The sequence below is a fragment of the Sphaeramia orbicularis genome, chromosome 7 (genome assembly GCF_902148855.1).
Source record: "Sphaeramia orbicularis chromosome 7, fSphaOr1.1, whole genome shotgun sequence".
NCBI classification, from domain to species: Eukaryota; Metazoa; Chordata; class Actinopteri; order Kurtiformes; family Apogonidae; genus Sphaeramia; species Sphaeramia orbicularis.
This window is the reverse complement of record NC_043963.1, coordinates 25,221,692-25,237,138: the sequence shown is the minus strand read 5'-3', so window position 1 is coordinate 25,237,138 and position 15,447 is coordinate 25,221,692. Positions and strand designations below refer to the sequence as shown.

General features: G+C 41.8%; 1 protein-coding gene across 2 annotated transcripts; it reads right to left on the bottom strand.

Moving 5' to 3' along the window:
- Window positions 1-13: 13 nt before the first annotated feature.
- On the bottom strand, window positions 14-10,803 carry LOC115421851 (semaphorin-3F-like). 2 transcript variants are annotated; one of them, XM_030137834.1, is made up of 19 exons: window positions 10,671-10,803; window positions 10,345-10,468; window positions 8,309-8,445; window positions 5,336-5,496; window positions 5,155-5,217; window positions 4,926-5,045; window positions 4,626-4,719; window positions 4,424-4,543; window positions 4,159-4,304; window positions 3,917-4,031; window positions 3,743-3,812; window positions 3,429-3,573; window positions 3,084-3,306; window positions 2,902-2,990; window positions 2,773-2,814; window positions 2,527-2,684; window positions 2,351-2,418; window positions 1,835-1,962; window positions 14-1,730 (listed from the first exon to the last, which is right to left on the bottom strand). In XM_030137834.1, exons 3-19 carry the CDS (start codon window positions 8,418-8,420, stop codon window positions 1,353-1,355), a joined length of 2,232 nt encoding a protein of 743 aa, XP_029993694.1. In that variant the 5' UTR covers window positions 8,421-8,445; window positions 10,345-10,468; window positions 10,671-10,803; the 3' UTR covers window positions 14-1,352. The 2 variants fall into 2 exon arrangements, with proteins under 2 accessions (XP_029993694.1, XP_029993693.1); XM_030137833.1 differs by having other exon boundaries at window positions 10,345-10,473; window positions 10,671-10,802.
- Between the last annotated feature and the right edge of the window lie 4,644 nt (window positions 10,804-15,447).

Sequence of the window (15,447 nt, the reverse complement as noted above, 5' to 3'; positions counted from 1 at the left end):
TTCAACACTTAAGTCCATTTGAGAAATGAGAAATGTTTATATAACTGTTCGAACATTTCCAGTGTAGATTTATCAGCATGACAGCACATAGCACTGTGTTACTCTCAATGAATGTGAATAGTGACTCTGGACTTTCTTTAAAAAAAGCCACTTGAACGTCTGTAAATACAGCACAACAGAACATCAACAATACTAAAATCTGAGCCAGTTTCATTCCCATTTTTTATAACATACTGTACATATAAAATTATGTTCCTGTATAATTTTCTCAAACACCTGTGCAAAGATCCCCAATTCCCTCAAATACCACCACCAACAAAAGTGCATAACTGGAAGAACACTGTATGCTATACATATCTTCAACACTCACATACTGTAGGTCACTAGAGCACAGGACAGTAAGGGAGTCATTTTATGACAACATCCAATGGAATTAGCTTAATCGAATACATTACACCATACAAACATCATAAACGCCAAGGCTGAAAACAGAGCAACAGGAAAATGTACAACTTACAACAAACATATGCATGCGACATATGCATCATCATATTATCTTCACACAGTACAAGAGAAATCCAATGGAGTGACCATATCATGACCATATATATTATATTCACAATCAATATATTACACTTTATTTCAATATAATTAAAGGACCATACCAGTGGTTTTGCATGTTCTAGCCCCTGTAGCCCACAACTACAAGTTTTACATTACAACCACTTTTCTGATAGTTGCTGGTTTCAGTTAATACCGGAAGGAAAACCATAACTAAAATATGCAACACGTCCATCTATTTCAATTTTCATTGCACTTACAGTTTTCATTTTCCAGTTTCACATAATCCTCCCCGCACCTTATCGGCTGCATACACTCTCTGCTTATTGAGCTGTGTTGTATGAAAATGTAATCCAGAGGACAAATGACAGGAAAAAGCAGACAATGTGAAAAAGGTTTTTGAGTTTCTTGCACTATAACTAAGATTTTCCACAGTGATTGACATCTCACAGTTACTGAAGTATTTGATCTCATGCAAGAACAAGTCTGTAACTTGATTAAATTATCCAAATGACACAAGCTCATGGCTGTGTTAACCTGAAAGATAAATATTCAGTTGTTAGAATGTAATCCCTGGAAAGTGGTTGTTAGTACAATAAAATATAAATAAGATGTATTTTTACACATATAATGTTAGAAGCAGACATGCAAAACCACCAATACAGTACTTTAAGGACTGCATGACTGTATCACCTGCCTTATGAATAAAGGTGACACACAAACATGCATGACCCACAGAAGTCCACCATAAGTCCAGACAGGCCAGTGTTGGACAGGTCCAGTCCAGTCCCCTAGCCGAGACCTTGATCCTGGCTTTCTGTGTGCCTACGGCTGGTGCGTTTGCGCTGCTGTTGCTGTTTGGGGTTTATCTGTTCCCAGTAGGACTGGCAGTACTGGTTAATCAGTCTAATCTCAGGTGGGAAGGGTGTAGAAGAGATGGATGACTGTAGGTAGGGTCCAGCGTGGCGGGTTTTTGGTTCTTCATCCTCGTCTTGAGCAGTCAGAGCTAAAACGATATCTCGATCCAGGATGCGAAGTGCAACACGGGCTACTGTGTGTTTGAAGTTATTCTCAGTGGCAAGGCAGTGGTAAAGACCTGCATCTGATTGGTTGAGAGACTTCAGAAGGATGCCATGGTTGGTCTTCAGGACTCCTCCTGCACGGTTGAGCTGCAGAAAAAAACAATGTAAACATCAGGAAAGTCTGAAATAGAGAACAATGTATCATAACATGCTTAGAGTGGACAAGTAGCTGATGCACATTGAACATTTACCAGTTTCCTCTTTCCTTCCCTTTGGAAAAGCCATTTGACGGTGGCCTGGGGAGAGCGTGGCTGACATTCCAAGAATGTACTGCTGCCCTCCACCCCAAACTGGACCGTTTCTCTCAGACGTTTTTCTACTGTACAGATATAAAACAGGTGAAATGCTGAAAACTGCTTTATCAGAATAAAGATTTCAGGACTGTCCATCTGTAACAATGTTTCTACAGGTTTCAAAATGTCAATTTAAGAACTTTTTGAGAATGTTATGAATGAAATATAACACCTATTTCTGTTGAAAAGCCAGACTTCATTGACCGTAACACTTTAGCCTTTAAATTCTCTTTGCATTAATCTACATATGTTGTTCAGTTCCAGTATGATAAAGTACAACTACACATTTAAAAGAGGCTGTAGGTAACACAATAACACCATAATGTAAACTGTTTAATTTAGGTTTATTTTGTTAAGGTCTAAGGTTGAGGTTACTGAATATTAGACTTCTTAAGAGCCTGTGATGACTCTTACCTTTGGCGTTGAAGCCTCTGCACTGCCTCAGTGGGTCACCATGTTTAACATCCTGTCTTCTGCTCCTCCTGAGGTAAAAAAAAAAAAAAAACAGCATTATTGCACAGATTGCTGCAAACACCAAAGCTGAAGTGCACATCATCACTTTAGAAGCATGCATGAACATGAGACAGAACCTCTTGGTGGACGGGGTGAAGGCAGAGCAGCTCTCTCCATCCCAGGCACAGTACGGGTCCCGGGCCAGGCAGCAGTCAGAGCAGGCCCTGCCATATACACCACAACGGTGCAGCGACACCTGGGTCAGCCCCGCATCAGACGACACGTACAGTTGTTGCTGTAGTGACACGAACAAAAAAAAAAAAAGAATCATCTAAGGTCTATACACTGAAATGTATATCATCATGTCTGAGGTGTTCACTTACTCGTTTAGAGGATAGCTTCATTGTTTTGACAGGAGCTCTGGTCTGCAGATGTAAAATAAATAAGTCAGATTTCGTCTTTAAACTTTTGAGTGTCTCTTTTTTTTGGCTAGGCCAGATTTTTAGACGTACCCTAAAGACTTCCACTTCCTCCAGTGTGAGCTCCTCCATACTGGTTGGATCCTTAGGCAAAACTATGACTTTTTGGACAGTACCACGATCTAAAAAAGTGGAAAATTACTTGTAAGATTTTAATCCTCTCTCCAAAAGCTTGTATTCTTTAGTGGGATTAGACCTGACGCTTTCTGTCTCACCTGTCCCCAGGAAAAGCACCTCATAGCGTCCATCAACTGCATCTACTTGGTCCACCACCAGGGCAGTATAGCGGTAGTCCACACCAGTTCTCACCACCAGGGGGCGACGGTGAATAGGGTAAACTGGATGGAACATGAGGGGATGGGCTCTGATGAAATTCACAGCCTCATCTGAGAAGTTTTTGGAGGAACGGATGCCAGGAGTAAAGGTTCCTCCAGGGCACTGTAATGAAAAACAGAATAGATGGAGCACACTCATCTGAATGTGTTTACAGTGTGTGTTAATTTCCTTTTCATGCAACTCTGTGAATGCATCACTTTGGAGATAACATGACTGAAACATACTGTTCCAGGCCGCGGGTAAGGGATCTTGCCAGTGTATTCTGTCCACTGGTAATTGTGTCCATGTTTATGGGCAAAGGGACCGTTGAAAACATTGCGTATGTCAGCCATCGAGTACACGCAGACCGCCGAGCCCTTGAACACCGAGCTGTAACAGAAACAGACAATTAAGGTAAGAGGGCGAGGTAGAAGACAGCTTGGGCCCAACCCTTGAAATTAACACATAAATTGGCCACAAAAATGTTAAGCAGGCTGGTTGAGATGTGATCCCAGCCTGCAGCAACAATTTATGACAAAAGCTTCTGATAACCACTCACCCTGCTGTAGTGAAGAGAGCATACACCATGGGGTTTCGTTCATCTTGAGTTGGCTGAATGAACACATCCCCTGAAAGAAGAATGAAAAAAGAAAATCAATAACACCATGGTTAAAGGAGCATCAATTAAAATTTAATCAGATTAAACGTAGCGCTTATTTTATTGTGTCCTCACGTAGTTCATCGAACCGTGTCTCCACTCCATCTTCTCCAATCACTGAACAGATAAGGCGAGCCTTCAGAAACGTAGTCCAGCGGTTCACTAGGGATTTCTGTCCACCTTCATCATTCTGAGCAGTAAAAAAAAAAAAAAAAAATTAGGTCAGACTCTACAGAATGTGTAGGCTATGTTTCATTTTCTGCACAGATTATTATTATTATTTTTTTAAACTAGAAGTGCCATGTGATTTGGCTCACCAGACACACTCTTCCCACTCTGGCTAAAACACTGGGACTTGCCCCACCATTGGAGTCCAGACTCTTCTCACGGAAAAAGAAATAGAGTTTGTCGTCATTCCTTTCTGCACTGTCAGGGATCTGCTGAATCTGAACAAACACAGGTTCTGGAGGATAAAAACAGATAAGCAAAGAGGGGATTGAGGGAAGTGGCTGTCAAATAAAAGGAGAAGAACTATAACCTGTAATCAGCAACATTTACCTCCTCACGCCCACACTTACTCACCGTTGAGCCACCTGGAATCATATTGCTCTGTCCTGATTGCCGTTCTTCCTCCCATGGTCCTAAACAGAGCAGCATCTGTACTCATGAAGTCAATATGGACACCTGCATATAGGTTACCATCTGCAGACAGGAGGAAAACAGTGAGTGATTCAGTAGTAAATGTATGAAACTCTTAACTGTTTTTAAATGACGCATCTCTTACTGATCAGAACTGCAATGTTTTCCTGTTTTGGATCATAGGAACATTTTCCCTTCCCTGAATCCACATACCCAGGGACCAGTCTAAACAGGTAGTCCTGGAGAAGCAAATTATACAGTGAGAGTATGCATAAAAATAGAGTGCTAAAACATCACAAGGGAGCATGAGAAAATCATAAACAAATCAGTGTCCCAGTTTGTAGGCCTGAAATATTTAGCAGGACACAGGATTCCAGGCCTACTGCTGAGGGATTTTTGCTGTAAATCCCTCTCTGGGGGGAAATGCAAATGTCCTTGTCTTCACCTCTGCTCTCCAACCCCTGTTGATGAATGTACAGATAGGCTGATACGCTCCCGTTCCACAGGTGTAGAGATGGGTGCGGTTCCACGGCTCTATCAACCTCACAAAGTTGGCACATTCACCCTGGACAAGAAAGAGTAAGACAAATGGAATTCAAACATCGTCATTGTCTTGCGGTGAAAGCACAAGTCTCAGATTTTTGAAAGGACAGGATGTGAAAACTTGATCCCACCTGTCTTCCCTTTCCCGTCATCTGACATTCTCCCTTTCTCTTAGCAGATGCTGGCCAGTGAATCTGTTTGACAAGGAAAATATAACAGCTACTTGAAAATACCGGATTATTAGGGATTGCGTAAAGAGATTTATACCAAATAGCAGACTGGATTGAAGGAAAAGCAGGAATTTGTACACACTATGAGCGGCTCCTTGTTGACATTGTGCATATCCAGGGCCACAAGGTACTCCCGGCTACCCAGGTACAGACGGCCTTGATCCTGATCCATCAGGAGGATGCGGTAGTCGCTGGTGTTGAAGGAGAAACTGAAGGGTCTTGCAGCCCGTGTGTCCATGAGCTCTGTTTGAAAAGTACTCAAACTTTCTTACAAAGAACTATGCCATTGGAAAAAAAAAACAGCAATTTCATATCCAGCAGGGGGAGCAGAGGTTACTTCTCAAACCCCCTCACTATGTTCACCTAATGCCTTCACTGAAAATGTTTCATTACTGACTTGAATGAACTTCTGGTCCCCTGAACAACACCCTTCTCACTTCATTGCTGGAAAATGTGTGTCACTGATTAAATATAACTCAACTTACGGCATTTTCAAAAACATATTCGCTTTTAAGATCTCAATATTTTATGTGCTCAGACTTTCTGATTGAGTTTAAGGCACCGCATGCCCTGTGGAGTTAGGCGAAAAAGCGGGTCCCTTAAGATACACGGTCAGTGGAACTCAGAGCTAATTCTTAAGATCAGGATTGTGTTCAGCAGAGCATAACCTGTTAAGACATGCTCTGCTGTGGAAAATGTTTCTCTTTTTTGTCCTGCTGAAAGCTTTGATTGAACAATTTTCATGTGCAGTGGGACAAATGGATTCTGGTTGTACTCTGCCTCTAAATGCAATTGTTTCCATTCCTTCATCCAACAATTCATCACCTAAAAAAAAGCAACACACGCACACATCTGTGGCATGTTTAACATACTGACCACCATATGTGCACACTGGGACATGGGCAGAGGCATGTTAAAGACAGCAGGCTTATATAATGACAAATGTTCACACAGACCCTCAGAAGCTGGCTTACAGGGATTCAAGAGGAAGCACAATCTTTATTTACATCAAAGTGCCTGCCATCTTCCTTTTGAGGTCAATGTTAACAGGATGCAGTCAAGGTGCCACTAAAATAAACTATGCAATCGGATCTCCGGCCAACGCGGGATGGAGTCTTAGAGGTAGGACAAGGTCCGGTTCTGTTCCTGAGAGGTAAACACAGGATAACAAGCCTGGTGCCAAACTCCAGTGGGCCATAGTGGATTCACAGTAGAGGCTAAATGTAGCAACACCACACCCCTATACATGTCTCCATTCTCCAAAAATAGCCAACAATGCACTGCCATCATCTGGTAAACATTCAGCAATCACTTATCCCCTGACAACATTCTGATACTGATAGGGAAACACTGGGAAGGACATATGATTGAAGTATGACGCTAGAGCTGAGCCACTGGAAGCTCTCATGTTACAACTTGACAACATATTGTCACTAAGGCACTAATGACCACTGTCGTTTAGTCCCGGGCCTATCTGAAGTATGAGCAAACTGGTGACAGCACAGTAAGGGTATGAGATTCTAAAACATGGCTTCAGTTACACTGCACGTTCTGCTCTCTAGCAATGCTGACTAATTCTATCTAACTCGGTCAACCCTTTTGAAGTGTGTATAACTGGAAAAACTTCCTAGCAACAGAGGAAACAATACAAGATCACTATCCTCTATAGGCTTTCAGTATCCCAAAGTGTCACTCAGGCCAACTAGTTTGTTCAGAAGTCACATGACCCCCAGGCGCCCCAAAACCTCCTCCACAGGCGCCTCAGAGAACAAAGAGACTTGCTGTCACAAACAATGAACAATAAATCCTCGGAGTGGCAGAAAACTGTTGCGGAGAAAATCCAACTTTCCTCCTTTTTGTTTGGTATTAGGGGGAAGGTTGACAGAGGTTTGTGAATGACACTGCTTCATCTGTAGGACTTTCACAACAATCTAACAGTCACTGAGCAAACTCCAGTAAATGAATCAGTGCATTTAGGGGAAAAGAAACAATGACGTTTGAGACCAGGCTTTCCAGAATGCTGTTTTGTGAACCCCGCAGCAAAAACTTGTGTATAAGCAGTTTACTGAAAAGGGATTAGTGTCAGAGGTCGAATAAAACTGCGCTGTAATTAGTCCTGTAAACTACAAGTGGACTCTTGCTGTACATGGAGGCATGTGGACAGCTGTTTTCAGTCTTACCGAATCAATTTTGAAATCAAAACAGCACTGCAATTTGACTCCAGTTGTTGCTCACCTCTAATCTATTTCATATGGCAAAGATTGTGCAAAATCATAAATGTTCTTCATTAAATCACTGCAGTGAAGAAACAACCTCACTTGTTAACGCTGCCGAGATACAAAATGTCTACTCAGCTCAACATGAAAGCACCTAAGCATGTTATGAATCTGATTCACACCTCTAAATCTTCACAGGTAATGCTGGTGTGTGCATATTTGTGTATCTGTGTCAGTAGATGTGCACATGACAGAGATGCACAAATAACTGTAATCATCCAACATTGTTCTGATCAAAGGTGTCATCTACGTATTTGAAACGTGAGCATCTGCCATTAGAGTTAATGAGGACGGGCAGCAGACAACATGGGAAAATCCCAAAAGTCTACAAAAAGGCCTTCAATCCGCCCATCTTGGATTTTCACCTTGCGGCCAAACGTTTATGTGCTAAAATATCTTTTTGTTCCTATGATCAAATTTCAGGTGTTTCCTTCTTGTGTCATCATTTCAGACATCAAAAACAAAGAAGAAATGACAAGTCAGACTGTAATGTGTGTGGGTTTTAGGGTGGGGAATGTTAAGTCAAGTTTTTGAAGGGCACTACCAGTCACCACCTACACGTAACATCCACCTTTTGTTTTCAGTGTTGCACTGTTTGACATGAGGCAGGAAATACGTTCTTTACATATGTATAAAGAGGAAATATAACCGGTGCTGTGAATGTGTGCATGTTGTTCTGTAAGACAGAGGAGAAACGCAACCAAAAAAAATACAATTACATAAACTGTTATGACAATCCCCACTGTAAGACTGTTTTTATTTAATGTGTATGAGCTCACCTTTGAAGGAGAGGCGAACCCGTGGAGCAAACGGCTGCAGGCCCGAGCCTCTGTAAACACATAAGGCCAACAGGACGAGATGGGCTCCAGATGCTGTCATGGTAACAGTCATGCAGGTAGCCCACAGAGATCTAAATCTGTACAAAAAAAGAAAGAGGAATGAACTATTATTATAGTGTGCCCCATGAGAAATATGAGACAGAAAAAGAAGGAAGGAGAGGCAAGAGACTCTCTCTCTCTTTCTCTGATCTCAGTGATCAGAAGTTTGGCCTGCAGCCTTCCAAGACGTATAGTTTGGCAGGAGAGAACAACGTCCAAATCTTCACACCTGCTCTGGAAAATATGACAGCCCTATTATTTATTTAAAGTGTAAATGTAGTGAGGTATGTGTTAAGACTGTATAATGGCATTTTCAACCACAGTCATTTGGAAAAAATCTTAAAAAAAGGTGAATGATGACATCCTGTCCTAATTTTGAACATTTTATTGAGCATAATAGATTTTCCTCAACATGTATTCCATTCACAGTTTGAGTGAAAAGTGTCTAAAACAAGACTCTGATGCCCATCAGTGATTCCCTCTGCCTCTGTCTTAGTCTTTCAACAAAGCACGTCAGCATATTTTCAGAAGTTGACGAGTGAAATACATGACAGTTCAAAGAAACAGGTAGTCCTCCCTGAAACAATTTCTGACAGTTTAGGGGTGTTGAAACGTGGCCTAACTGTTAGACCTTAACTCAAGCATTCATTATGCATCTGCACTTTGCTGGAGAGGATCCCATATAAATTATGAATACTAAAAGCTGAGTCCATAACATCCATTAAATTGTCCCTCTGAAGGTGTGCTTTACTCGGGCGATAAGCCATCCCACGGGCTTCTCTTTGTCTCATGACGACATGTAACCCAGGCCTCCAGTGGCACGGGAACATGCCTCGAAATGAAAGCTTTTGGGAGAGGTAATCATTAAAAAAAGTAAAGTGATTTCCCAAAAATTTGAATTATATTTCGCAATATGAATGCAGGCACTAATTAATGTGTAACACATTTTATGACAAGATGTGCTCATGAAAAACACTAACACTAAATAATCTGAGATGACTGGCATGCAGAATATTTGGAAATTAAAAACACAAGCCACAGGGAATGTCTTGCAGCTTTCCTGGCAAAATCGACAGAGGCCATATAACTGCTCACCAGGATAGCTGATTTATGTATCTTCAATCAAATACTCAAATGTACTATAAGCACACAGCTTGAAATGTGTAAACATGTTTTTCATGAACAGACAAGATCAGCAAAACAGCAGGGTTTTGAATAATTTTACCAATGAAATCAAAGAGATAAACATCTTCCCCCAAGACAATTTTTGGTCAGTTTCACTTATTAAATCAAACAGATAAACATCTTCACCCCAGATAATTTTGGTCAAACAGTCATAATAAAACAAGTACATGACCAAATAAAGCACCACAGGCACATTCCATTTATTATTCAATTATTATCAGAGAGTAAATATGGTTAAGCAACAGGGCCAAGTGTAGGGGTGCAAAGATGAATACACTGCTTACAGTGAGTCTGAACATTTAAATCCAAGCCTGTAACATTTAACCTCCCGTTCTGTAAATGAATTCACTTGAAGAGTATACTTCATTTACAGACCTTGAAATATTTAAAAACCAGCGATCAGACGGTATGAATGAACCATGGAAATGTGTGTGGGCTCCTCGTTAAGATGGCCTGAATATACACTTGGTGATATTTCAAGGTATTTATGCCTGGTTTTCTGGGTCTGATGTTAACATTTGGACAAATTAGAGTCCTGCTATAATAATTTATGGTTTCTCCGCAAAAATAATGACAGGATTTCTCTAACCTACTTCTTATTTTTCCACGCGCAGTGCGCACTTACCTGTGAACTCAACATCCAGAAATAGGAACCAACATATGTGTGTAGCAGTCATCTACTATTAACTTTAGGATACAGAGTAACCAAACAGAAGTTAAAAGTTAAGCCAGAGAGACGTCAAATGTCCTACCTTTGATTTGTGACTTTCCCGGTGCCCGCTTTGCCTCTCAGATCCAAAACTTACGGGATGTTACCGCTGCATTCCCCGCGTTTTGCGCCCTCGGAGCTGGGTTGGAAAATCTCTCTCAGCCTCGCTGCGCTGGCATGAAACAATCCGATAGGTTTGCAAATTCCCCCAGAGAGAGTGAGAGAAAAAAAAACGCTCTCTAATCACTCGCTATTAACCGACGGCATGTCCTCATGGCAACGTTAGGACAGAAAAGCGCACAGCTGATCCTCTGAACGCTGTTTCCACTCTTTCCAAAAACTTCAAGCATGGATGGCAACACCCCTCACCATGATGTGATCAAGATGCTGCTCCATTTATCCTTTAAAGGGAGTTGGATGGTGTTTCAGTGAAAATCAAGTGACCAGGTGCAGGTGTTGGAGAGTGTGTGCCCCGCTGTCCTCTCCCGTCTGTTCTACCCCCACCCAGCCTTCCCTCTCCTGTTGGCCCACAGCAGCATTGGACCAAACCTCTTGGTACACCATATGGGTATGATTAACCCTGTCACTGCTGGTGAGTTCAGCTCTGCCTCTGCTCTAAACTGTTACCAATCTATGCCAGATTAATAGTTCTCTGCTGGCCAGGTTTATTTAAAGTTAATCATTGTTTTTAGATTCTGCAAAGGGCATGCAGCCTGCTGAATACTAATGTTTTTCTCATGAACCAGGAGGATCAGGGCCTATTCTTATCCAGCATTCAGGGGCTCAGATTCACTATAAAGGGGTCTGCCACTTGGACAATGTCACCATTACTCTTGGGCTCTACATGAGAGTCAAGTCAGCCGAAACAGATTCCTGAGATTCCTGTGTGCCTAGCTCCAGCACTCACAACAACGGTGACAAAGTAACCAGGAGGGGGGGGACTGGTAGTAAAAGACCTCCATCCTTTTAACAGAGCCTTGAGCTTGAAATTAAAACAGCTTCTAGAGCGCCTCTCATCATTTCTGTCTTTGTGGTGTAAGGTTTGACGCAGTATGGTGCACTGAAGGCACAAAAGCTGGGGGTGCCTGTATTCTGAGCAACAGCCCTGTGAGACAGTAAAATAAAATAAACATGTGAGCCAATGTGGTGCGTCAGTGTGCAAAAGGTCACAGAGGAGGGCAGTAAGTACGAGAACGCTCTAAATTTAACTTTTTGAATTTGTTTTTAATGCACATTCTTGGTTTTGATTAATCTTCACACAGACAGAATATGTTAGCAGTGACCTTATCTTATGTTGGGAATCAGCCAGATGTGATCTACAGTGGTGTGTCAAGATGTGTCCAGGAGAGAGGCTTTGTTTCCCGCTTCATGGGAGGCATCACTGTGTTTCCAGCTGAGGAAATGAGTCACGAGTGTGTGCTGAGTTCAGGTTTCCTTGTCCTCTCAACTTTGGCAATGGACACTATAATACACTGACCAACTCCCACAGCCTCACAAGCACCTTTTAACGTCATCCCTATCTCTGATGGTGTACCACTCTGGAGTCTTATCTGACCAGCATGCATCCTACTGCCTCAACTTGCTGGAGAGATAGCCAACAACCATAGAATACCATAGGAATGGGCTTTTTTTTCCTCTGCGTACGTGAGTAGAGGGAGCAGGCTGAACAGGCCTGTTACATCTAGCGTGATGGATGGATTTTTGTAACACGGAGACAGATAGGGTGGATTAGAAAACAAACACTGTGTCTATTTTCTGGTCCATACAGAGATCTGTCAGTGGGATGTTCAGGTCTAATGGATAGTTAGGTGAAATGTGAGGTAGACGTTTATCGCCAACCAAAGGCTCCACATGAATCGTTGGCCCTCAGACACATCAATCACACCAATTGTAAGAGTATTGTACCCTAAAGGAAAAAACAAGCCATTATTTGACTTACTGATGGTCTTTTCTATACTGATTAATTGAACTTTGGAAGTGTTTAAACATGTCTGCTACAGAAGTCCGAGGTACTGTTTGGATAGACAACCATGACCCTGAGAGGAAATTACAGGATGGAAAAAATAAAATAGGAATATTGTCCAGCAGTCTGTTTTTTGAACCACAACCTTAGCTTTACAAGCTTTTTTTTAAGCTCCTTAATTATTATCTTACGGCTCAAAAAATGTAAACATCAAACCCAAGATAAGGGAACAGGTGCTGTGTGACATTCATGAACTTCACACACCATTGATTATCAAAAGAGAGCAACTTTGGAAAACATCTTTGACATGAAGGGAGCGTACGTGGCACACATTCCAGTTGAAGCCTGTTCGCCTTATGTTGTATTAAAAGTGAGGTGATTGCAGGTTTTTACACTGTAGAGCTGCAGCTTCCCTGAGATGGACTACTGTCTGCGGTCGTCCAATATGCCACGTGTTCACCGGGCCAGCCAGCGAGCCACCATCTGCCTTGAAGACGAGACTGGCACTCTCCCTTGCCATAAAATGCAGCTGGGAGAATCAACAGCTGTTGAAGAAGAGATCTTTCCAAATAACAAGGATTGTGTGTTAAGGAGGGTGTTACTGTACATGAAAGGAGAATAGTGGGGATGTGAGGCAGATGAGTGAAAGTACAGTGCTTGTTTCTTAAAAGGTAAATCTGTCAGCACTCATGCAAAAGCTTTTGGTGACAGCCTAATGGTGAAGTGTGATCATGCAAAAAAAAAAATTTGTTTTATAAATGTGTGACTGCAGCTCCATGTTAACTTCTGCGACAGACAGTGTTTGTGCTCAGAGAATCAGTGAAAAATCTGTCATGCTGGAAAATGTGTGAACAGAGGCATGTGTTCTCTTTTTCGCAGACAAATTTGTATTCTAACATACATGTCTACAGTGTGTGCGTGTTGGCATGGATGCACATGCTCACACACCTGGTTTGCTGTTTCAATTAAGATTAAAAATATAGATTTTTTCTTATCTCTCCCTCCACAGCCCTTCTCTCCTTCTCTGTGCACACATCCTTGAGACACCGGACTCCAGGTGAATTTCAATGTCAAAGACACGAAGGTAGTGCTGCAATCTGTTCGTTCTGTCAAGTGGTTGTGTGTGTAGGTGTGCGCGTGCACTTGTGTGCATGTGTGTACTGTATGTGCAATGTGATTGGTGGGGGGTAGGCCTATTCATCTGTCTGGTGTGATCGTGGCTCTGTGTAACTGGGCCTAGGCGTGAGTATGCACTCTGTGATCTCCCAGATAAGAGTCATCCATCTGCTGTGTGTATCTGTCAGGGCCCAGGCAGCTCCGCTTATCGCTGCACTCATCCATTTCCTTCAATCATAGTCACTCTATTCTCTTTTCTCATCCCTCTATGTTGTCTCCTGAGCTCAGTTCAGATGATGTGCTTAATCTTGATTAGGTGACAAGCAGACAATCATGGATCTGTGCACTGAGGTGTTAAAAAAAGCCAGACATGTGTTTGTGATGTCCAAGATCCAAAACTGCACACATGCATGGAAGGATATGAATAAATGTAAGCCTTCACCATCAGGCATCATGGGTGTGCACATGCACAAGCACACACAGATATTGGTATTCAGGGGCCCTCGTTCAGTTTACTCATTATAGATGAGCCTAAGAAAGCAGCACTGACCCTTTACTTGTACATTCTACAGAGTAAATATTCTTCCCAACATCAATCACACACATAAAGAATTAGTCACTGTGTGTTATCTTTTCATTTTTCAGTCTTTGGTGAATCAGTCTGAGTTGCAGATTCCAGGGAACCACTTTGTGAACGTGAGAGCATAAAGCAGCGTGACAAGATGATTGTGTACAGTAGCAACACCAGCTCACCCAGGGGAGTGTAGTTTACACTAGGGAATCCATTTAGGCTTTTGCCACCCCATACATAACAAAGGCTTCACAGACAACCCTCAGACCACAACGCAGCCAGAGGATGGCTTTGTTGTCCCAGCAATCTGTACTTAGTTTGTCACGATCAATATTGTAGGAACCAAACCCATTATTAATTCATAGTCATAAAAACATGTTGTGCTCCGAGGTGGGCTGAAAAAATCTGCTTCAAAGCAGACAAACACAGTGTTTCACATGGGATCACTTCATGAGGTATAATGTGTTCCCTCATCAGTATATAGTATACGTCCATCCTGGACTGCATACCCTGGGTGCTGCAGGGCCTGCAGCAGGATAGGTTTTTGCTAGTGGAATATTTATAGCTGTGCATTAAAAGTGGAATCAAGGGTTTAAGTGTACCATTGCAACACTGCTGCTGTTCCTTTGTCTGGGCCTGTCCAAAAATGTCTTACCCGGGGCTATTTGCAGTGCTACATTCACAATGTCAGTGATATGACATGCCGCTGTCATATCAAAGACGAAAAACATTAAAGAACAGCTGTATCGCAGCAGTGTTTCTTTGATATCTCTCCCTCAAGAAGAACATGTTGAAGCTATGTACAATCAAATGACTTTCAATGTAATAAATAATCCATGTTTACAGTAGGCAACACTTTTTGAGACTTAAAAGCTTCATTTTTAAGATTTAATATATTTTATTTCAGTTAACTAGTACTGAAAAGTATTGACAGGATAAAGTACAACACTACATACTGTAACTGATAGTAAGTTACAGCACATTGACAGTCCAATGTGATATGCTGAACTACACTGCCACCTTGTGGTTCTTTTAGATACAGCCTGCAGTTCAATGAACAGTATTGAAATGGCGACAAAACTGGGACTCTCTCGCTTTTTTTTTTTTTTTTTTTTTTTAAAGCTCATTCAGATTTGTATATTTCTGCTTCTTTTAGCCTTAATTTATCCAGAAGTCTGGCTCAGTGTATTCTGTGTTCACAACCACATTCTGGCTTACACATATTCCAGTATGACCTCTCTGAAGAACAGATCTTGCTCAAAGGCACCTTAGCACTGAATTACTTATCTGACCTACAGACCAAAACTTCCACAAGTACTTAACCTCTTAATCCCGTCACATGATCTTCATCCGCCAATAGGATTTGATACTGACATGAATGCGCAAAAAGTAAACTGACCCTTAAGTAAAACGGCTTCAAATAAAGATTTTCAGTTAAGAATTTAGTGTAACCACAAACAGATCTACTTTATGTTAATGTTGAAAACACACACAGA

Excerpts from the sequence above, each read along its gene's own strand:
- LOC115421851 (XM_030137834.1), bottom strand. The coding sequence starts at position 8,420 with ATGACTGTTACCATGACAGCATCTGGAGCCCATCTCGTCCTGTTGGCC. Across the intron at positions 5,497-8,308 it reads GGTTCGCCTCTCCTTCAAAG|AGCTCATGGACACACGGGCT; the intron begins GTGAGCTCATAC and ends CTTTTCAAACAG. Across the intron at positions 4,720-4,925 it reads ACAGGGGTTGGAGAGCAGAG|GACTACCTGTTTAGACTGGT; the intron begins GTGAAGACAAGG and ends TTGCTTCTCCAG.